The 24092-nt window shown below is 42.8% G+C and overlaps 2 protein-coding genes, 1 non-coding gene and 1 pseudogene across 3 annotated transcripts; 2 read left to right on the forward strand and 2 right to left on the reverse strand.

Moving 5' to 3' along the window:
- Nucleotides 1–9243: 9243 nt before the first annotated feature.
- On the reverse strand, nucleotides 9244–11436 carry LOC121055541 (annotated as a pseudogene).
- A 571-nt stretch (nucleotides 11437–12007) lies between these two features.
- Nucleotides 12008–15658, forward strand: LOC102705191 (ribosomal RNA small subunit methyltransferase-like). The gene is made up of 2 exons (XM_006661601.3): nucleotides 12008–12419; nucleotides 14632–15658. The coding sequence occupies exons 1-2, from the start codon at nucleotides 12102–12104 to the stop codon at nucleotides 15382–15384; spliced, it is 1071 nt and encodes a 356-aa protein (XP_006661664.2). The 5' UTR covers nucleotides 12008–12101; the 3' UTR covers nucleotides 15385–15658.
- Nucleotides 15659–18850: 3192 nt separating this feature from the next.
- LOC121055646 lies at nucleotides 18851–18989 on the forward strand. The gene has a single exon (XR_005812680.1). It is a non-coding gene; the product is annotated as a small nucleolar RNA Z247 (small nucleolar RNA).
- Nucleotides 18990–22885: 3896 nt separating this feature from the next.
- On the reverse strand, nucleotides 22886–23413 carry LOC102703524 (stress enhanced protein 2, chloroplastic-like). The gene is made up of 2 exons (XM_006662172.2): nucleotides 23102–23413; nucleotides 22886–22897 (listed from the first exon to the last, which is right to left on the reverse strand). Exons 1-2 carry the CDS (start codon nucleotides 23411–23413, stop codon nucleotides 22886–22888), a joined length of 324 nt encoding a protein of 107 aa, XP_006662235.2.
- Nucleotides 23414–24092: the final 679 nt, after the last annotated feature.

Here is a 24092-nt window from a genome sequence, read left to right on the forward strand (position 1 = left end):
ACTTGATCATTTGTCGGAAACCACCTCACGCAAGGAATACATCAGTATTATTAGCTTTCATTTACTTTGTAGTCCACTCAGCAACAGCCTTCCTAGCCCCGCAGAAATCAGCGAGCTCATCAATACCCTCGTCCAAGCAGACTTTGCTATCGATATTTTGTAGCTACTTATGGATGGAAATAATATAACCATCCTCAGAACCAGATTAGTGTCTGTAAGTTCAGAAAGTACCACTGCACAGTACATTCATACTAGTGATATCACCCAAAAATGATTGAGAATTAGTTCAGAGCACTGATATTATACAGAGAAGCAGATGAAGTATTCCTTTTGAAAGTGCTAACATATCTTTCTTTACTACTTACTAGTAATATGCTCGTGCTTCACAAAGAAACTATATTTTTATGACAAATAAAAGGTAAAAGATTATATTTATAAAGGTATAGATAGGTTGCAGTAGCAGGTACCTGTTGCTTGCGCCCCCGGTCCTTGACTCGGTGACGCCCTCGTGGCCATGGCAACCCCGACGACGATGACGAGTAGGAGTAAGACGAAGGTAGCCCAGGAAGGCTCGAGCGGGCTCAAGGAGACGTAGGCGACGATAAAGGACACACAAGGCTCACCGACGTATACTTGGTGGTCGAGATCGCATTTTCCCAGGTACGAGCCTGTGTCACCAATCTTATCGTTGTTGTCGTTGGCGAAGGGCGAGGAGCATCTCGAGCCAGCCATTGCAGCGCACCAGACACGTAAATCTCGAGGCACATGCCCTGTCCTTTTGTTTTTCTTCTCTTTTTTCCTTTTCTTTCTTTTATCCTTCATTTTCTTCTTTTTTTTCCATTTCTTTCCCATATGAAAGCCCTTCTACCTCATGCAAAGCATTCTCGACCGATGGATCGAAAGCTGTATTGAATGTGAATATCTCATCCTATTCGGACGAAACATCTGCTTTGTTTTTTTATAAAAAAGTGTAGAATGTAATCATTATGCTACTGTGATCCTATATTTATCGTTAATTGTATTTTTACTTGAACTTTACAAAAGTAAAAGGTAAATTGTGTTCTCATTTTAATGATTCCATTTAGATGTTGTGTGTTTCAAGAATCCATGAATACTTCAACACATCATGGATATTACTTTTGTAAGTGCATGAAAGAGCTAGCACAAAAGCTCATGCATGCATGCAGTTTTTTATGTCATTATTTTAACGATGTAATTTAAGGTTTTGTTAACTTACCCCACTAATATTAAAAATTAAAAAATTTATTTTTATTGTACTGTAAAAAAATCTATGGGAAAAATGTAATTTCTCCTATTTAGTATGAAACCTTCTAAGCATTTTTTTTCTTAGATTAGGTTCTCATGAAATAAAATGAACAAAAGATTTCAAACTTCTACTTAAAATTACATATAGGAAAAATATATTCCATCGGTAAACTCTATAAATAAACAAAATATTTTTATTCATAAACATTAGATATAAAAAAATATTTCTAGTCACAAAATTTAAACACAAATAAAATAAAATTATTTTGCTTGTCAACTTTGTACAATAAAAAAAAATTAGAGCGTTGCTATGGCACGGAATCCCGTGCCCACGGGATGCATTAGTGAAAAAAAAGTCCAGAACGCACCCCCACCCACCAGACACCCCATGCGGCGCAACTTCCCCCACGCCACACACTCCCTCCCGCCGCCGTCCAGACCGCACTCCTCCCCATCGATACCTCGCTGCACTCCCCCGCGCCGGCGGCGCGCGCACTCCCCCTCTCCGCCGGGCCGCTGCACTCCCCCGCGGCGGAGCGATACCTCGCTGCAGCGCCGCGTTGTATACCTACTTGGTATCATCGTACCGTCACCGTTCATACTTCTCCGCTGACGATACTTCACCGCCAGACCATACGAAACAACATATAACAACATGTTATAATTTTTACACTGGATGATATCATATGAAATAAATGTTGATACTACTTAGTATCACAAGGTATCAGATGATACCAGATGATAATTGATAGTATCATCGAGTATAAATTTGGTATCATTAGGTATTTGGTGGTATTACATGATTCTAGCATGTATCAACAAGTTATAGTTTTTAAACTGGATGCTGCTATATGGAACAAATGATACCACTTAGTATCATCAGGTATCATATGATACCAGAAGGTATCATCATCTGGTATCATCCAGTATAAAATTTGGTATCAGTAGGTATTTTGTGGTATCACATCGTACCAGAAGGTATCACTTAATTCCAGCATGTATATACATGTTATAATTTTTACACCAGATGATATCATATTGATACTTGTTGATACCACTTAGTATCAACAAGTATCAGATAATAACGGATGATAACTGATGGTATCAACCAGCGTAAATTTTGGATGGCTACAGACTCCTCCTTCCTCCTCTGGTGAACCCACCGTCGTTCGGTAGCCGCGCGCGCGGGAAGTGGAAAGCGAAGAGATCAGATGGCTACTATCTTAGCTGGTGGTTGTGACATCGAAGGGGACGTGCGTGTGTAGGGGTCCAGTCGGCACTCATGCAGCAACTAGTCATGCATGCATGCAAACATATATACGTACTCTCGATTAGCTGGCTGCTTGCTGTTTGCTGAATCATCTTTCGATCCATCCACCTTTTCATGTAATTTGAGCGTGGTGTGGACGCGGGGAGATGCGAGCAGCGAAAAGCAGAGGGGAGACAAGTGCACCGTCGGTTAATCATATAGCAGCAAAGGCGCTTGTGGCAAAGACACGAAGGCTCGAGGACGGGGCGGGCGGCAGCGAGACGGGTGACGTGGCAGCGACGCATGCGAGGACGTCTAAAGTGCAGAACACCTCCATATATATTTCTGCTCTCTTTTAACAGATAAAAGAAAAGAAAGTACAAACTATTGTATCATTCATATGAAATTTAACAGTGTCTATATTTTCTATTAGAGGGAGGCAGAAACAGTTATGAAAATATTTTTCATCATAGACGTGCAAGGAGTAGCTACACCTGTTAATAGGATATATATATATATATAAACAAGAGTCGTCCTCCTTCCTCCACCTTTTTTACCACGCGCTGAGAAAAAAATCGTCGCACGCAAAAAAAAAAATCATCGTCACGTCGCACACGTTGTCACAGCCGCTTCCTCCGTGCCTCCGCCTCCGCTGGATCCGTGCTGCAACCGCCGCCCTCCGCTCCCCGCACGCATCGCATCGCCCGCTCGCACCCCGCCGCCGCTCGCGCCCCGCTGACACCGCTCTACCTTCGTCGGCTCACCGCTCGCCCAGCTCGGCCCCGCTGACGTCCTCGCCCTCGGCGCCGTCATTGCTTGCCCCAGACGCCGACGCCCCTCCACCGCTCGCCAAGCACGGCCTCGCTGCTGACGCCATCGCCCGCTGCCGCTCACCCCCGCTGACACATGTTGCGAGAGCCTTTCTGCTTGCGATTCCTCTATGGCAATTCTTTTTCGATTTGTTAGTTGGTTGCTGGTTGGTGGTCGCTGCTATTGACGCATTTACTTTGCTTCAATCAAAAGTTGTGGTCTTTTTCTTGATTTCTATCAGTTTCGATAGTTGGCTTCTTCTCACTGCATTTGGGTTATTGATCCAGTTGATGCTGGTGTGTGGTTGTGTTTTGAGTGTGGTTGGTCCGTCTACTTTTCCAATGGAATTTGGTGTGATAAGAATTTGTTTATATTTTGTATTGAACCCTCTCAGCTTCTAATTCAAAAATTGTTTAGATTTTGTAGTGAATCCTCTTAGCTTCCCTCCCCTTTGTTTGGGTTTTTGTGGTACTGCATTTGGGTGTCATAAATGATTATCTAGATTAATCTTAGTGCCATTTAATCAGGATTCAATGCAATCCTCCCGTGTAGACAGTGAAGAGGAGGATGACGACGCTGTTGTGGATGAACCTTCGGACTGAGCTGCTAGAGAGATCTGGCAAGACCGCAAGAGGGGCTTCTGCATGGCTGCACCAACATGTTGTTCAAGCAAGGAATAAATTACCAGGAAATGTTATTTGGTCTCCAGCCAGAAATTTGTTTTACTTTGGTTCACATGTCCATGGGATGTCTCTTAACTGCATTTGTATAATTGGTAGGTTTCATCGGGGGAACAACTTCTTTCCAACTTCCAAGGCTATGACAATTAAGCATCTTACTCACCTGGACATTGCAAAAACTATGGTTTTTCATCCATATATGTTCATCTCCTGCCAAAAAAAAGTTACACGACTCTTTCTGTTGCTCCCTTTTTGGTTGAGGCATACAAAGATCATTTTTCTTTGAAGTGTTGTTGTTTCTTTCAACTTATTGATCATTCTCCATGTTACGGCTGTGTTCTTTCACTTGGAAAATTAGTGTATAATTTTGCTTCCACCATTCTTTTAATCTAAGGAGGTCAATTCCTATCAATTTGGATCCATACATATTTCATTGTGCATATTAGTATAATTTTATGTGTATATATATTTCGTTCCTTTTAACCATTTCTTTATCAAATATATGTTCGTTGCAACGCACGGGCATATAACTAGTTTAGAATAACAGGAAAGCCTATAAGCAATGAAGAATCCTTGACTTACCATCCAACAATGGTTCCTTGAATTTGATCTCCATTTCTTGACGGGTAGCAGTCTCTTGGTCTTTTTTTCCTGTCTCTTCTTTTTGTGCTCATCTGAACTGGGGGATACAGTACATTTTAGGGGTCTTCCAAGTCTCTAAAATGGAGCCAAGAGAAGTTATTGGACATGCAAAATCATGAGCCATACTCTACAAATTAATTGAGAAAGCCTCCAGATTTAAATTGGTGCTAAATATAAGAACCAGAATGGCTCCAAAATGTCAAGATAGCAATATGGGTGGCAATCCTGATCTGGAAACAATACTAATATAACGGTTTATTCTAGATAGCAACTGCATACAGCATTAGGTCTATTGTGTGTTGTGCAGTACAACTAAATGAATGTATCGAGAAGGGCGGTGAAGCATCTTTAATCAACGGAAACAAGTATAAGTATGTCAAGATTATGAAATAAAGTGTATCATATGACAAATAGCATTTCCTTCAGCATACCTTCATCCCAGATCTCTGAATGCTGTAATCACCTGAAAAGCGACGAAGAAAGGCAACAAAATATAATAGGAGTTGGTGAGGCCTAAATATTGATGATTACCTGGGCAAACTTATGCTTTCTCAAATTAAAAGGAACTTTTCAGGAAAATGAAGAAACCAAATGCCCATTTGCTCTGTCTGGTATAAATAAGAAATAACCAAAGTTAGCTCTGTTAAAATATATATGATGATTTGAGAAGAACAAACCAATTTTTTACATATCATCCAGGTTTTGAACAACTTAATTTATACATTCTTTTCATTTGTTTATACTAAACGATAAGATCTGTATAAATAGGATTTCCTTCTCAAATTTATACATTCTTTTCTTTTGCTTATACTTGACACTGAACAAAACTATGTTTAGCTAGAACATGGTCTATCTTTTCTTTTTTCTTTTGTTTTTTTAGTCCAGGCAATTTCATAAGTTCCGAGAAAATTTGAAAGTGCAATCCTGAAGTCAAATGCTTCTCCTTCTGTATGGCTGTGTGCAAGTTGGCCTACTGTCATACAAAATACACATGAGTTGAGGGCATGTCTGTTTTCAAAGTAGTCTACATGCCAAAGAGGTTCATTTGAAGGATTTTTTTTTTGAAACCGAGGCGGAAAATGTTCCGCTTTTATATTAAGAAGAAGAGAATGACCCAGTTTATAAGTAAACCGGGCCCAAAAACCTTACAAATACACGATTAATTAAAAAAAACCGGCAAAAAACCTCCGCACAGAAGGTACGAGACCTACTACCCAACCAACCACAACAGCGGTTATCGTTGCCCAACCAACCGCTAATCACAAGACGACACAAACAGCCCCAACCTCGCAAGGAGGTGTTATCGTTGCCAAGCTAGCCGCCCAAGCGACCCAGCAGCGCCAACTTCACAACCACAACGGCATTATTGCTAGCATGCCGACAAAGCGAATAGCAGCTTTGACGACCTACCATAGACATCAGCCAAGCCACCAAAGAACCATTTCCTTCCGACGGCCAGCACTAAACCCCTATGGAGAGATTGCAACATGTCATTGTTGCTAAGCATCGCCGCACCCCATCAACGAGCAACTCCGACTTCACCGAGCAAAAACACCAAGGAGCAAGTTGCCCGCTGCGAGAACGAAGCGGGTCCAACATGTCATTTGAAGGATTTTGAGGAAGAATATCATTTAACAGAAAGAATAGCAATGGTATGCATTCTCCTATGGGAAATAAGATTTTCTATGCTCTGCCTATACACCTTATTAGTTACTGGGGATTTATACCTCCTTGAGCTAGACAAAAGAAAATTTTATTTCATTATATGGTCAAATCTTGCTATTTATTCTCAATTTACTCGAGATCAAGGCACACAGGCACAATTTCTATAAATGATAAACATAGTTGTAGATTATTGATAAGCTGCATTAGACTTGCCTCCTAACTTGTAGATTATACCAAACAAAGTTGATCTGTACACAGCATGCGACTACTGATTTCAGTATACAACATGTGCAGCCTACCATTCTACCTTCTGCTTGTTTTCGTGGGTTATGTTGCGATCTTTCTTGGGTTATTAAAATATTCTAATTCCTTGGTCTCATACTCAAATATAGGCACTGGAAGACATTAGTTCAGCCGTTAAACTCTACAAGCACAGCATGTCAGTATTATGTCAGCATCCAAAGAGGAGCAATGTGATTACATCCATACTTGGTACTGTATGCTTATGTCCTGTGCTCAAGAATTGCAACACGGCGTGGTGCTTTGGCAAGAATCTTGTGAATCAAATCTCTGACGTAGTAATTTCACAAGGTGCAAAACTTGGGGAAAATGAGCTGAGCTGATCATTTCTTTTCTCAGTAATCATTTAAAAGGTGTATAATGGCAGAATCATCAGGGTTCACGTTTTATAATGGCACACATGATTCAAAAAATCATTTTGGAGTTCATATACCTCAGCAAAGGAAAGCAACTAAACAAATACCTGGAGTCCAGAGAAAGCGAGCGTCCGGCAAGAGAGAGGCCGCGGCTGCTCCTCGTCGGGTAGAGGTGTGGCCGTCCGTGGTGGGCTAAGGGGCGACGACCGGGGGGAAGCGCGACGGCGACAGCGGGTCGAGGGAGCGGCGGCGGCGACGGGAGGGTGCCGGGAGAGGGAGAGATCGACGGCGGGGGAGGCGCGGTGGCGACTGAGGGGGAGGAGCGGCGACAGAGATGGCAGGGTGAGGGAGGGCGCCGGGAGGGAGAGATCAACGACGGGGGAGGCGCGGCCGCGACCGAGGGGGAGGGATGGCGGGGGGAAGGGCGGCGACGGCGGAGGGGGAAGGCGCGGGGCAGGGGGCGCGTGGGCGCGGTGAGGGGCAGGGGGCGTGTGGGGTGTTAATTGCAGTGTTAATTGGATGGTTAATCCAGCTTGAAATCTGGATCATTGGATGAACAGATCTGACGGTTAGAAAACTCCCGTGTACGCTTTTCTGGATGGACTTAAAGAAAGAACGAACTACTACTTTTTATATTAGTTTAGATTAAGGCCCTGTTTTTTTCGGCTTGGGATTATTATATTCCAGCTTATTGAGTTAGATTATTATAAGCTGAAGGAGAATAAAGTCGCGAGCTGTTTCTTTCTAGATTGTTGGAGACCTAGAATGCCCTCGACTATTTTTGGATGCTTTTGTCATCATTCGGCTACTTTATACAATAGATATAAATTTTCTGTAGGTAATAAAAATTGGACAAATATTTATAATTAAACATTTATGAATATGTCGTACTTAGAACTAAATTATTATCTCCTAGCAAATAAAGCATCAGCAATGCTGTCACGGAAAACATTTACGTCCCGATCTTCATCTCCCATGTGACGGGCATTCTCTTGAGACGAAGGCATCGACATGTAGTTTTCATCATTATCACACTGATCAAACTCTTCATCACTCAATTTACTATCTCGAATAAAATTATGAAGTGTCATGCAAGCATGTATTATTTTTGTTTGCTTGAGCATGCGGATAACTTGGTAAGTCCAATATAATTCTCCATTTCATCTTTAAAACACCAAAAGAGCGCTCGATCACATTATGAAGCGATGAATGCAAATGGTTGAACACCTCCTTTTTGCCACTAGGGCGTGGACCCTCTCGAAATTCCAGTAAATGATATTTTGTCTCTTTATATGGAGCTACATATCCTAGTCGATTTGGATAGCCCAAGTCAACAAGGTAAAGTTTACCTGTCAGCATAAACATACCATGATATATATTATTATATCATTGAAGCTAGTTATACAAGACTGTTAAATAGATAAATGAGAAGTTATTAGGTGGTGGATGAGGGAAGATAGCGGCATATTTGCACAAAGCATCATTGAATACCCTCATATCATGTGCGGATCCAGGCCATCCCGCAATAATAAATATAAACCTTATGTCAAAGTCACAAATGGCCAAAACATTTTGCGTAGGATATTTATTTCTACCCACATGTTGAACCACCTTTGATGCGGGCACAACTACTGGTATATGTGTCCCATCTATTGCACCAATGCAATTGTTGAAATGGGGCTCAAACCGGTCACCAAGTAGTCTTGGGTGAATAGTTGTAAAGTTTGGGTCTCTAGGTTTGACAAGATCTTTTGAAAGAAGATAAATACTATGCGACACTTCATTGAATTTTCTACTAATTGTTCCTTTTGACCTCTCAAATCAGTTCTTAACTTGAACAAATGATTGTGGAGCCCCAATGGTCCACAAAAACATTCCTAAAGCTTCAAGTGAATCCATCTTACTGGTTGACTTTAGACCATAAGATGAGACCAACAAATTATGTAACCTCTTAAAAAGTGGCCTACTCATTCTAAACATATCGTAACAGTCTTGAGGAACTTCAAGGTTTCTCGTAACCCAAGCATGGCCCGCTAAATTAGCTTCTCTATACTTTGACTTGCTCAAATAATTTTCAGCATAGAACATACCAAATGATGTCAACACCGGCCCAAATTTTCTCATCATATAACAAAAGTTTCATCCTCATCCTCGTTGTCATCATCACTTCCATACATGGCCATCTACAAACAATAGTCATAGAAAGACCATATTGATGATCACTAAACATTTGTCTTACTAATGCATTTCATCCAATCCAAATTAAGGTGTCATATTACATGTCTAGTACATAAGTTCATGCGAATAAATAAGTAGCAATCTTGGTAATACATATTCTCACAAAGTAAAAACAGAAATAACAAGCTCATGCAAAAAAAATAGTAGCTTTCTACTGCTGGCCTTCCTTCTCGCACCATCTCTTCAACCAAGAGAGTCTTCCCGCCTTGGTGGTAAGAGTCTTGAACATATCACGATGTTCAGTTTTCACAAATAATCTTGTAGCCATGAAATGCTCCGCACTTCCTTCTGTTGCCCCACACTCCACCACCAAATCCATCACTTCCTTAATGGAATTGAACCTAAATTCACCTTGCATCACTTTGTTGACAATATCACAATTGGTATCCATAGTGCTTTGAATATTCCTCATTATCCTAACTATGGGGTTCTTAACCTTCTTGTGTGGACTAGTGGCGGTGCTAGTACACACTCGCGTCACTGGTTTTTTACCCAATGAGCAGTCTATCGGTGTGTCACCAAGGTCTTGTACATCACCAATTCCATCATCCCCTCCAACATTTTCTCCAGGTGCGCAAGCAGAAGAACCATCAACTACAATAGTACCAAACATTTCATCCAACAAATCTAAACATTCTGGTGGTCCATGTTGTAGCTTCTTCCATTCAGAATGGCCTTGGAAATAAGATATCAAATCTTTAATTATTGCAAGAACTTAAAATATTTTGATGAAAATAATGTACATGAGACATGAATTATTACCTTGGTGACTTTTTTCCAGTACTCATCAGGTGCAGCAACTGTTCCTTTTGCATGATCCCATCCAAGCCCTGTGTCATTGAGGAGACCAAGCCAAAAGATATACATGGATTTTAGCACATCCCACCGGTTCTTCAGTTATGTCTTATTGTGTCTTAACCCTGTCTTTTGGAAGTACTTTTCGGCTATGATCTGGTACCCTCTAGGAGTCATTATCCCAATAGGCCTATTGCCGTCTTCAATTTGTTCTATGCATAGTTCACAAAATATCCTATTGTGTGTGCTAGACCAATCTGCTTTGTCAAGCTCCTCCTTCTACATCAAGGTTTAGTTAAATCCAATCTTCTTTTCTAATTCTTTTTGAAGACAATAATTTAATCTTATATTAGTGGGTAACATGAACTGTAGCTAGAGTAACTATTCTCTACTTTTGACCAATCATATGTAATACAGTTTACTGCAGGGTATATATAATATTTCAATGTTCCATGATATACATATTTGTTTAACTTTTCAGGTCAGCAGAACACAACACAACCTTGTTAAGAGCATGAAGCAGTCTGGTGAATTGGTGATGGTATTAAGACCAAACATCTTACTCGTGTAATTGGTAATCTTGATAAATTCCATGCAAAACCATATGGAACATTAATAGACGATGAGCAGAGGAAATTGCAATGATCTACCTGCTGCTTTTGAGGTCCTTAAGGGCAAGAAGGTGACAACAGAGAAACTACGAAAAGAATGTGTCTATTGTCAGAAAGGTTCGCTGTGACTAATCCTTTCAATTTTTATTTGAAAGCCTTTTGTTTTGCCAGATCAAGGTCTCTTTTACTTGAATGTACGAAAAAATATAGTGGATGATATCACTGTTTTCCTACTTTTATTTTTCATGTATCATATCATGCAAAGCAGCAAAGTTACTTTTTTATTTTTATCAATCAAATAGGACGAGCTCGACAAGGTACACATGCACGTTAAATGCAATCAAATCAACCTAATCCTTGCATTAGATGAATGCGTTAAACCTTAATTCTTGTAAAGAAATGAAGTATACATACCATTTCATGAGGCACATTGTCCATTGTTTCTTCAGTATAGTCATTGTCTGCACCAGCTTCTGCCTCGGCGTCACCCAGAACAATTCCACTACTGGAGGGCCGTGGTGGCATGTTTGGAGCCTTGTTTCCTTGGCCACCACGCGCGGAAGGTTTAGTGGCCGGTCTCTTCCCACGTCCAGGTCCACCACCATGCCCACCATGGCGTCCACGGCCTCTGCAAGGGGGAGAAACATCTGCCACCGCATGGAACACAACGGCGCCATGGTGCTCAGCACCAGTGCCATGGAGGATGGGTGATCCATTAGATCTGCCAGCGCCATGGAGGCCGGGCGAGCCATGAAGATTGCCTGGATGTCCATCTTCGCTGACGCCGTGACCCCAAAATCCTTCCGAGAAGCCGCCGAAGTCATGGAGGCCAGAAACACCGTGGATGCCTCCAGATTGGGATCCATTTTTCACCACTTCCTCACGGTATCGAAGGGCTTTCAAGAGGGAGTCCTCGCCATCTACAGAGTCCATCTCTGCCGGAATGGTTTATGGAGGTCACCGGATTCGCTGTCGCTCGTCGGGTCCGCCGCAAGCACACAACCGCCTCAACTCGCCAAGGCGACGCCGCCACACGCCCCACACGCCTCAACTCGCTCAGCCCGACGTAGTGGTACGCGGTGGCAGGTCACGTAATTGTTTAGAACTAATTAAGGGTAGTGGGTCTTTTGCCATTTAATAAGCTGAAAAAGCTCCTCTTGGTGAGCTTATTGGATTATAATAATCCATCCTCCATATTATAATAAGCTATAAAAATAATCTATTTATTTCTTTCAACTTATTAATAATAATCTTGATTATAATAATCTTAAGCCGAAAGAAATAGGGACTAATAAAAAACGAACGGCTGCTTTTATATTAGTTTAGAAAACTGCTGTGTACACTCCTCTGTGGACTTATATTACTTTAGAATAGTAGCCTATTCGCAAGATTCTACCGAAACCCTAGCCGCCGCTTCTCTCTCCCCTCCTCCCCTCTCCACGGGATCACTACTTCCGGCGGCGGCGGCGGGACGCGCGAGCCCATCGCCATGGCGGGAGGGAAGATCCAGAAGAAGCGGCACGGCGGGGGAGGGGGCGGGGGCGGGCGGCTGCAGGGAGGGATCCCGTTCGAGAAGTCCAAGGGGCAGCACATCCTGCGGAACCCGGCGCTGGTGGACTCCATCGTCGAGAAGGCCGGCCTCAAGCCCACCGACACCGTCCTCGAGATTGGCCCCGGCACGGGGAACCTCACCAAGCGCCTCCTCCAGGCCGGCGTCAAGGCCGTCGTCGCCGTCGAGCTTGACCCCCGCATGGTGCTCGAACTCAATCGCCGCTTCCAAGGCGACCCGCTCTCCTCACGCCTCAAGGTAAATGCATTGTCTCCCCCTCTTCATTTTTTATACTCCGGTTTTGTTTGATGGGCGGAAGCTGGGAATTTCTTCAATTTTACACCATTGTTTTTTTGTGATTTTTGAAACTGGAAAGACTGGATTGGTAGCATGCTACTTTCTGTTATAATACGACTGCTTAGGTATGTTAAGACTATCTTCTAGTTTGGTTAGGTGATTGCAAATTAGGGGAATCAGGTGGTACTGTAAATTTGTTATAGGTTATTCAGAGTGAAAAAGGTTGAATTTCTGGGGCTGGCGACGATTTCAGCGTGGTGTTAATGTTCATGCTCAACGCGCGTTGGTGAAGTTGCCTCTGCGGACTGTGTTACGCACTGTGCCTTGCAGTATCTGGTTGTTGTATTTGTTAACAAGTTGGAGTTTTAGGACTTGAATTGTTAAAATGCTTGGTGGTATTTGCTTAAGTGTGAGAGATTACCCTTTTCAGGATCTTGGTAATGCTGGAAAACTTAGGCATTTCCTTGTGCTGTTGGGCTGCCTATGTTTTCCTGCATCATTGAGGTTCTGTTTTTACTGATACATTTCAAGATTCTAGTTCTAGCCTTCTAGGAAGTACAATGCACCAAGACTGAGTATACAGTCGAAAAATACTGGCAAGTGACTTCAACGAGATGGCACCATAGACATTGTTAGCACTAGCAGTTACCCCGCATGTACAATTTGGGGCCATAGTTACCATAACCTTGGTGGAAATTTCGACCGAAAAATGCTTTCTTTATGGGCTCGTGGTGTGCCTGTGGTTTGAATAGATTGCAGCTTGGAAATCTCTAGAGTAGCAAAGAATTTTGTTAAGAATAAACTGAATGTGTTAGCTTTAGGGTTAGGTTTGAGGGTGTAAAAGGGATTCCTTTTGATGTTTTCATTTTATTTTGGTGCTTTTTTGTGATTGGGTGGGATCATTAAAGAATCATTTATAGGAGTTATGTTGGGAAATTCACAATCAGCATTACCACTACCTTCTTTTAAAGGAGTAATGAATAGTATGTAAGAGGAGAAAACCAAGAATCCTTGCTCAAGCATCCATTGTCATCTAGATGATGGAATTGTCTATGCTCCAACACTGAAAGTGGTAGTACTGTTGTTGTGCGTATACAATACAATTGAAGAACTAAGCAAGTGTTTGGTTCCTTTACTGTTTCTCTAACGGTATTATTTGGACAGACACAACAATGCTACTGTTGCTTTTCAATCTTCATCGCACAAGATAATAAAATCAATTCAAATACCTAAAAGATAATCAACAGATATTGATATATTTACTCATTTAAAAGATGGTTTGTGGTGGTCGTTGTCAATCTGCCAACTCACATATTCCATGGTAGCATTTTTATTTGAGTCCAGATCCAAAAAGTTCAAGATGATATGATTGCTGCATATATAGCAAGTATATGAGCTGTTTCTTCTCAGTAGGATATTCAAACATTATCAAATGTTCCTTGTATCGTTGAAGAGATGAAGAACAAGTTTGGTGCAAAAGTAAGTGTGTTCGGTTGGGGTTTGGATAACCGGCACGGAAAACGTGGTATCAGATTAGTATATGATTAATTAATTATTAATTATAAAAAATAGAAAAAATGATTAATCTGAATTTTTAAAGCAACTTGTATATGTATCTTTTTTGTAAAAAGTATATCGTTTAGCAGTTTGGGAAGCATGCGCACGGAAAAAGAGGCAATATGGGTTAGTTAGCATAAATAAAAACTTTTAACTGTGATATACGTATGTGCACTTCGTTGAACATGAATGAAATGGATAAAGTACAATCAGAGAAGGGTGGGATGGAATTCGCTGAGTACCTTGTTAGAGGGCTTTTCTTTTTTAAATGATAAATGAAGCATTAATACTCACCCAGCACAATGGAATTTGTCATGTGCCTTGGTACATTGTATTAATTTTCTTTTGTATGATAAATGAATCACTTCTAGCGTAAGTAATATCATAATTGAGTGTCGGTGTGCTTTCAGAACTGATCTTTGTGCACACTGTGAGGTTATTGTGGCTATATCTAAATGACAGCATTTTGAGTGCATCAATTCAGTTAGGGCTAATGGGTTTTAAGGCAAATGTAGTAAGAAACAAAAGTTGAGCATATATCGTAGTGCATGAACTGTTTTTCTCTCTACATTTTTGTTTTCCTTATTATGCTATTAACATGCTTTTTTTTCTGTAGATTATCCAAGGAGATGTCCTTAAATGTGATCTTCCATACTTCGATATATGCGTGGCGAACATCCCATATCAGATTTCATCTCCCCTCACATTCAAGCTTCTGTCACACCGCCCAATATTTAGGTGTGCAGTGATTATGTTTCAACGTGAATTTGCCATGAGACTTGTAGCACAGCCTGGAGACAGTCTGTACTGCCGTCTCTCTGTGAATGTGCAGCTTTTGTCACGTGTATCACATCTCTTGAAGGTGGGGCGGAACAACTTCAGGCCTCCACCCAAGGTTGATTCATCTGTTGTTCGTATCGAGCCCAGAAAGCCCCTACCTCCTGTCAGCTTCAAACAATGGGATGGACTTGTGAGGCTTTGTTTCAACCGGAAGAACAAGACATTGGGCGCCATCTTTAAGCAGAAGCGTGTCCTTGAACTGTTAGAGAAGAACTACAAGACAATGCAGTCTCTACAGCTCACTTCAGATACAGAAAAGGGTGAGAAGTTGTCAGCAGATGATGTTGCATTGCTATCAGATATGGTTGATGATCTGAACTTGGAAACTGGCTACGAGAATGATGATGATGATGAGATGGAAATGGATGATGCGGATATGGTAGCAGAGAGCCGTGCAAGTTTCAAGGAGAAGATTATGGGGATATTGCAGCAAGGAGATTTTGCAGAGAAGAGAGCGTCGAAGCTCAGCCAAGTTGACTTCTTGTACCTCCTATCGCTCTTTAATAAAGCTGGTATACATTTTTCTTGAAGCAATTCAGTGATGGTCCAGCCAAAACGAGTTTTCTCTTCTTGTTTATCTAGTGTGTACTTCGTAGAATGTATGAGTGAAGCCTATTTAGCAGTGGAAAAATTTCACTGCAAGAATTTTGTTCATCTATACATAACTTTGGGAGTAATGGAGATTAATTTGTGTGCTGTGTTCTCTCACACACGCACACTCTGTGTGTGTAATATTTTATTTTACTTTTCATGATTTGCTTCGTCATCTACTGCAGAGCCCAGGCCTGCACTGTACTTGATTTTCCGCGTTTTTTTACTAACTATTATTCACTTTGAAGTTTGAACTATTCTAGTATCTCTGCGAATTCCTTATCGAGCAATTTCTGCAAAGGGGCCCGCTGGTCACTGGTGGCAAGGCCCTGTGTGTGCAGGCTCTGTGCGAGCTCTTAACAGGAGGAAGAGACAAGACATGTCCTGCATGACCTGTGCTCTTTGGGAATGCAAAATATCAAGGAATAAGTCTATTTCACCTCCCTCAGTTCATGTCTCTGGTTGAATCGCATCCCTCAACCACAAAACCGGGTATAAACCATCCCCAAACTACCAAAACCATTACAAATCGACTCTTTGGACGGTTTCAGAGGTGTTTTGCCCAACGTGGCATCTTTGATTCCGCTAACTAACTGAGTTAACTTGTGGGACATGTGAGTTGTAAGCATAAAAAAGGAGCCCATTATCAGCGACGGGGCTGGCTCCTACGTTGTCACCGGAGCTGCATCAGACGACGACGGCGCTGGCACTAGAGTTGCATTAGATGACAGTAGCACGGGCACCTACACTGTCACCGAAGATGCCTCAGACGACGGCGGCGGCGCGGACTGCAACAAGGAGCCTTGCTCGCTCGCCGCCATCGCCCCCACATCGGCATCACCTCTGCCCCTTCACTTCACGCTCGCGGCAAGCTCTGTCAAAAAATGACAGCATGGACTGCATCTCCATCAAAAGCGGCAGCAGCGCAGGATCAGGGAAGTTGGTCCGCGTCCTAGCCATGCTGCCCCAACGATGTCGTCGTCGTGTGAAGAATTTTGCCATACTCAATAAGCAATTGAACATGGTGACAACTGACAAATTTGCTTGGAGTTTGCTTTTGCTACCTGCTCACTGCGTTTCCTATCTCAGTAGCCTGCAATACGAATCCACAATTCCACATTAACAGTTTAACACTAGTAACACATGAGCTAGTTTACGGGGGACAAATCGATTGATGAATGCGGTGGTAGTGCCATAGTGGTCATCTCACCACCAAGGTATCCAGTGTGAGCTCTACCTGTTGTAGCCGTCGGAGCAACTCAAGCAACGTGGTGAGCAGCTTGGCATGATTGGGCGTTGGATGCACAAAGGCGATGGCCATGCTTTCTCAAATCAGCTACTTCTTCCTCACCTCTCCCCTCTCTCTCTTTCCTTTCTTCTGTTTTTCTCCTCTCTCACTTGTGAAGTGGCATGGCGAGCTAGACCTGGGGAGGGTGGCGGTTGGCGAATCGCAGCCGATAAAGGTGGAAAGCCACAAGGACTCGCCGAGGACCATGAAGAAGCGTCGTTAGTATAGACAAAACCGCTACGTCGGATGAAAACACCTCCCAAACCACCAAAGGAGACAATTCTTACTGGTTTTTGAAGATGGAGGAGGCATTATACCCGGTTTTCTAGCTGAGAGATGCGATTCAACCAGGAGCAAGAGTTGAGGGAGGCAAAATAGACTTAATCCAAATATCAATAAATTAGGTGGTCCATAACGCAGGGCGGACCATGAAATGGGTCCAAGCCACCCTATTGTAGTTTTGGCCCAACAAAACTTTACATGATGAAAAGTTATAGTTCTAATTGGGCCTTTCATCACAGGTTCCCCGCACTGGATTAAGGAAATTTTCTTATTTATATATATTTTTTTAAATAAAAATTAACAAAAATAGATTTTTTATTTAAAAAATTATTAAACTAGACCATAAAGCTCAGCCAGTGGACGGACTTTTTTTTATTTCTGCAACCTTTTTAATAAACAATTTTATTACTAAACCTCGAACAAAAATATAACTTTAAATTTTTTGGAGAAATATTAGTTTTTTAATGAAAAATCGTAAAATTAGAGTCAAATAGATGCCAATTGAACGTTAGACGGTCGATAAGGGACCTATCGAACGAGGTAGGTTGACAGGTGCTAAGAAAAAAGCAGTGCCCTGCCCAGGGTCAGTGCCCAATTTTTTTTTAGATTTGACAGGGTCACTGCCCAAAGAAGATGAAACAACCTGCGAGCATACAATAGTTTTTTTACCACCTGGCTAAAACAAACGAAATTCACTACAAAGACTTAACCTCTGGGATGGCAAAGTTTCCTCAGCTTCTCAACAATGGATGTAAGAGCAACTCCAACAGTTAGGCAAAAATAATTTTTCAAATATGGTGTATTAGCAAGTTTGCAAACAATATGATAAAGAAAAAATTGTTTATCTCCAATAGTTAGGGATATTCCACTTGGTAAAAACAGATGTAGTCATCAAAACGGTTGAAAGTTGAGGGAGATCGTAGATTGCCGTCATTGTCGCTCTCGTCGCCCCGCGCCGCGCCACCCGTGCCGCGTCGCGACTCCGGCACCGGTCGCACCCCCGCGCCACCCCGTCCCAAAAACAAACCTTTCGCTTGTGAAAGTAGAAGACAAGCCCACGTGAGGCCCATGCGGCTAGACTGCATGAGATATTGATTAGCATATGTTTGCACATATATGGTAGTCCAGATAGAGTCCAAAGCTGTTATGTTTGCCTTATAATCTTCGTATTAATTCCTTCTGCATGTTTCCATATATCGGCCAAGGGCCAAACTTGTACGCCACGGTAGAGGCTTTTTCTACCTCTATATAACACGGATGCGGCCCGAGGTAAAGAGTTCAACGCTTCATATTTTATCACATGGTATCAGAGCCTACACCACCTCGGTAGATCGCATCTTCTGTCATGACGTCGACGTCCTCATCAGGCGCTACAACCATTAATCCTCTCCAAGGCCAAACCGTCTCTGAGAAGCTCGGGAAGGCCAATCATGCGCTGTGGAAGGCACAGATTAGTGCTGCAGTGCGAGGTGCCCAGTTACAGGGCTATCTCACAGGCGTCGCAAAAGCTCCGGACGCCCAGATTGAAGTCACCAAAGATGAGAAGAAATTCATGCAACCAAATCCAGCTTTTGAATATTGGGAAGCCAATGATCAGCAGTTTCTTGGTTACCTTCTGCCCTCTCTTTCAAAAGAAGTTCTAATTCAAGTTGCAACATGTAAAACAGCAGCAGAAGCATGGCGAGCAATTGAGGAGATATACTCAACTCGCACACGTGCAAGATCGGTCAACACGCGCCTTGCGCTGACCAACACCAAGAAAGGTACAATGAAAATCGCTGAATATGTTGCCAAGATGAGAGCACTTGGCGATGAGATGGCCGCAGGAGGAAGCCCGCTTGATGAAGAAGACTTGGTGCAGAATATCATTGCTGGATTAGATGAAGATTTCAGCCCAATCATCTCAGCTCTCTGCACCAAGACAGAGCCAATAACAATTGGCGAACTCCACTCTCAACTTCTGAACTATGAGACACTCCTTGATCTCTACCGCAACAACAGTCAAGGAGGCTCCGTTCTTGCTACACATCGCGGCAAGGGCGGTGGAGGCCGTGGTGGACAATTCTTGGGCAACACTTCCAACACATTAGGGGGGCGTGGAGGTGGTGCACCGAGAGGTCGCGGCAATGCACAGGGACGTGGCCGTGGTGGACGTACAGGGCCGGACAGGCGTCCTACTTGTCAGGTTTGCTTTAAAAGAGGACACATCGCCTCCGATTGCTGGTATCGCTTTGATGAAGACTATGTGGCAGATGAAAAATTGGTTGCAGCAGCTACAGCTTCAAACTCCTTTGGTCCAAGCAATTTCTATGGCTCCACTAACTCATACGGTATAGATCAAAATTGGTATATTGATACAGGTGCTACAGATCATATCACAGGAGAGCTTGAGAAGCTTACTACCAAGGAGAAGTACACCGGAGGAGATCAGATTCATACGGCCAGTGGAGCAAGTATGGGTATTAGCCATATTGGTCATGCTACTGTACATACCCCTAATCGTACCATCCATCTAAATAATGTCCTTGATGTTCCACAAGCTAAGAAAAATCTTATCTCTGCTAGTCAATTAGTTGCTGATAATTCTGCTTTCCTTGAACTTCACACTAAACTTTTCTCTATAAAGGACAAGGTCACGAAGGACATTCTGCTTGAAGGAAGATGCAACCGTGGCCTTTATCCGATCCCCAGATTTTTTGGGCGATCATCCAGCAAACATGCTTTTGGAGTCACAAAGTTACCTCTATCAAGGTGGCATAGCCGCCTTGGGCATCCATCCTTTTCTACCGTCAAACAAGTCGTTAGCCAAAATAATCTCCCATGTTTAGTTGAGTCTACCAATCAGTCTGTGTGCAATGCTTGCCAAGAAGCAAAGAGTCATCAGTTACCTTGTGTTAGATCTAGCAGTTCATCTCAATTTCCTTTAGAACTTGTGTTTTTTGATGTATGGGGCTCTGCCCTAGAGTCTGTTGGGAGAAATAAATATTATGTGAGTTTTATTGATGACTTTAGCAAATTTACTTGGATATATTTGCTAAAATATAAGTCTAAAGTTTTTGCTAAATTCAAAGAATTTCAGGCTAAGGTTGAAAGAATGTTTGATAGAAAAATCATTGCAGTTCAGACTGATTGGAGGGGGGGGGGGGGAGAATATCAAAGGCTAAATTCCTTTTTTACTCAAATAGGGATTGACCACCATGTCTCTTGCCCACATACTCATCAACAGAATGGGTTGGCAGGACGAAAACATCGACATATTGTCGAGGTTGGTCTCTCCCTTTTGTCTCATGCCTCTATGACTTTGAAATTTTAGGATGAAGCCTTTGTTGCTGCCACTTATTTCATAAATAGAATACCTATCAAGGTAATCCATGGGAGTACACCTTTAGAGCGTCTGTTTAATCAAAAACCGACTACTCATCTCTTCGAATTTTTGGGTGTGCTTGTTGGCCGCATCTTCGCCCATATAACAAGCATAAACTCTAATTTCGCTCCAAACAATGCGTCTTTTTCGGATTTAATACTCATCACAAGCGGTTTAAATGTCTTGATGTCTCATCCGGACGAGTTCACGTCTCGCGAGATGTTGTCTTGTTACCACCATCCTTGATAAATTTTGATTTAGGGGGTACATATGTAGCACGGCCTGTGGCTAATTCTCCCATACCGAGTACTGATCCTCCTGATCATGCAGTCACTAATGATATTTTTTGTGAAGAAAATAGTGCAGCAACAGATCACCAGGAAGCCGACATGGACATCACAAGTCACGAGACTGTAGCTTCTGATTCTGCATCTAATCAAGAATCAACCATCAGCACCACTCCCGATGTAGAAGACACAGCAGATCAGCTCAATTATGGCGCTGAAAACACCTGCCCAGAAAATGATTCACCTCATCAATCTGATAGCTTCACTCATACTGACCCGGATGTGACATTTTCTGCAGCACAGGACATGGATGGAACAACCAGGGCAGCACCACTACCAGTTCAGCAACCTCATACTCACCTGTAGAGCGGGATCCGGAAGAACAAGGTATACACCGATGGTACTATAAAATATGGATGTTTCACGTCTACTGGTGAACCCCAGTCTGATCAAGAAGCTTTAGAAAATAAAAATTGGAGGGCTGCAATGGAAGCAGAATATGATGAAGAATAATACCTGGCATTTAGTACCCTATACAAAAGGCCAAAATATTGTTGGTTGCAAATGGGTATACAAGATAAAAAGAAAGGCAGATGGAATACTAGAAAGATATAAAGCTAGATTAGTAGCAAAAGGCTTCAAACAAAGGTATGGCATAGATTATGAAGATACTTTTAGCCCTGTCGTTAAAGCTGCTACTAATCTATTGCTGTCTCAAAAGGGTGGAGCCTCAGGCAACTAGATGTTCAGAATGCATTTCTTCATGGATACTTAAAGAAGAAGTTTATATGCATCAACCTCCAGGGTTTGTGTCTTCTCCAAACCTAGTCATGTGTGTAAGCTAGACAAAGCATTATATGGGCTAAAGCAAGCACCAAGAGCATGGTACTCCAGGTTGAGTAAGAAACTTATTGAACTGGGTTTTGAACCATCAAAAGGTGATACCTCTCTGTTCTTTCTTAATAAAGGAGGAACAACCATGTTTGTACTAGTCTATGTCGATGACATTATTGTGGCTAGTTCTGCAGAGAAGACAACTACAGCTCTTCTGAAGAGTCTGAATCAAGAATTTTCACTCAAGGATCTCGGTGAGCTACACTACTTCCTTGGAATTGAGGTAACTAAAGTCCACGATGGTATTATTCTAACTCAAGAGAAATATGCCAATGATTTTCTAAAAAGAGTAAACATGGCTAATTGTAAACCAGTTAGCACACCTCTTCCTGTTAATGAGAAGTTAACCTTATATGAAGGGTAACCATTAGGATCTAATGATGCAACACAGTATAGAAGTATAGTTGGTGCTTTGCAGTACTTAACTTTGACTAGGCCTGATATAGCCTATTCTGTTAATAAAGTCTGCCAGTTTCTTCATGCTCCCACAACTAGTCATTGGTCAGCAGTAAAAAGAATTCTTAGATATCTAAAACAGTGTACAAGTTTGGGACTTAATATACATAGGAGTACATCAACTTTAGTTCATGGGTACTCCGATGCAGACCGGGCAGGCTGTATAGATGATAGAAAATCAACAGGAGGTTTTGCTGTGTTTGTTGGTTCAAACTTGGTTTTCTCGAGTGCAAAGAAGCAACCTACAGTGTCAAGATCAAGTACATAAGCAGAATATAAAGTTGTAGCAAATACCACGACATAATTGATGTGGGTACAGACATTATTGAGAGAACTAGGAATAGATTCTCCCATGGCTGCTAAGGTTTGGTGTGATAATCTAGGAGCCAAGCACCTGTCAGCTAATCTTGTGTTCCACGCAAGAACTAAACACATTGAAGTTGATTATCACTTTGTGCGAGATCGAGTGGCTCGCAAGTTGCTTGAAATTGACTTTGTTCCATCCGGAGATCAAGTTGCTGATGGGTTTACAAAAGCACTATCAGTGTGACTACTTGAAAACTTTAAACACAATCTCAACCTTGCTCGATTTTGATTGAGAGGGGTTGTGAAAGTAGAAGACAAGCCCACGTGAGGCCCATGCGGCTGGACTGCATGAGATATTGATTAGCATATGTTTGCATATATATGGTAGTTCAGATAGAGTCCAAAGCTATTATGTTTGCCTTATAATCTTCGTATTAATTCCTTCTGCATGTTTCCATATACCGGCCAAGGGCCAAACTTGTACGCCACGGTAGAGGCTTTTTCTACCTCCTATATAACACAGATGCGGCCCGAGGTAAAGGGTTCAACGCTTCATATTTTATCACACCGCTGACTAATGAATTCCCAAGCAGATTGTGAAGTTCTAGTGATCAGACCAACCCTTCCAAAATCCACACACAAGCTGTAATTGCTGATGATCTTAATTGATCCACATGCGGAGTGCAGAGCGGGGTGACAGACGGTGAACCATGAGGAGTTTGGTCTCAAGCAAATTAAGTGCATGCCGGCGTAATCGGTGGTGCGAGGCGAAGCTTACCATGGCAAGGCGGCCGGAAATGATCTCGAAGTTCTGGCTCTTGCGGGTGCTGTCGATGTAGTCGGCGAGCGACGCGAAGAACGGGGAGGACCCGGCGCCGTCCACGCCGCCGTCGGTCTCCTCCTCCCCCGGCAGCCGCCTCCACGCCACCACGCCGCTGTACAAACGGAGCGTGCAGAGCCGTGGCTGGAGCACGATCTTCTCGCTCCCGCTGTCCCGCTGTGTTGCCTGCTGAGACGACGGCGGCGCCCTTTGGTTCGGCATCATCTCGCAGATGATCGTGCCGTTCACCGCCCGGTGAAACTCCCCCATGAGACCGTAAGTGTCGCTGCGCTCACGTCCAGTGGCTCGTCCTCCTGGGCGAGCTGGCGCGGGGCGCAGCGGCTGGAAACGGACCTCAGCGGCGGCGGGACGCCGGGCGGTGATGGCAGGACGCCGGTCGGCTGCGGCTCAGCCACTGAACGGTGACACGACGGCGGACCGAAAAGAAGAATGAACCACGTGAATTTTCCAGGCAGAGGCACGATATTTCCTGGATGGCAAGTGAAATCCGGACTACCATATATGCGCGCAAATGAGAGAATATAACAAATTGCTAAAATTTGAAAACCCATATGCCAAACTGTTAGAGACAGTTTTTTTAAAATTTGCTAAAAAAACACAGATGGCAAGTTTGGATAGGGAGTTGTTGGAGTTGCTCTAACCATATAAAAATTGGAAATCTGAAGGCAGCAACAAACCTGGCTAGTTTAACGCGAATCTCGCTTGCAACAGCACTGCACAATTTTTGCAAATGGAATGCCAGCTGTTGTCCCAATCTGAAGCCATGCATCATCTGCCTTGTCGAACTTCCAAAGTTCGACAAGGCACTGCCCACCGCCTGTCTACCTCTCCCGTTCGACATGTCCCCTATGGATCGTTGAATGTTCAACTGATATCTATTTTGGCGATTTCCTGCCAACGGGCTCCAATTTTACGATTTTTCATTAAA

This window comes from Oryza brachyantha, chromosome 10 (genome assembly GCF_000231095.2).
Source record: "Oryza brachyantha chromosome 10, ObraRS2, whole genome shotgun sequence".
Taxonomy (NCBI): Eukaryota; Viridiplantae; Streptophyta; class Magnoliopsida; order Poales; family Poaceae; genus Oryza; species Oryza brachyantha.

What these genes read in the sequence shown, in the direction of transcription:
- LOC102705191 (XM_006661601.3), top strand. Translation starts at nt 12,102, where the DNA reads ATGGCGGGAGGGAAGATCCAGAAGAAGCGGCACGGCGGGGGAGGGGGC. An exon ending in CGCTCTCCTCACGCCTCAAG is followed by an intron (nt 12,420 to 14,631) that starts GTAAATGCATTG and finishes TTTTTTCTGTAG; the next exon opens with ATTATCCAAGGAGATGTCCT.
- LOC102703524 (XM_006662172.2), bottom strand. Translation starts at nt 23,413, where the DNA reads ATGGGGGAGTTTCACCGGGCGGTGAACGGCACGATCATCTGCGAGATG.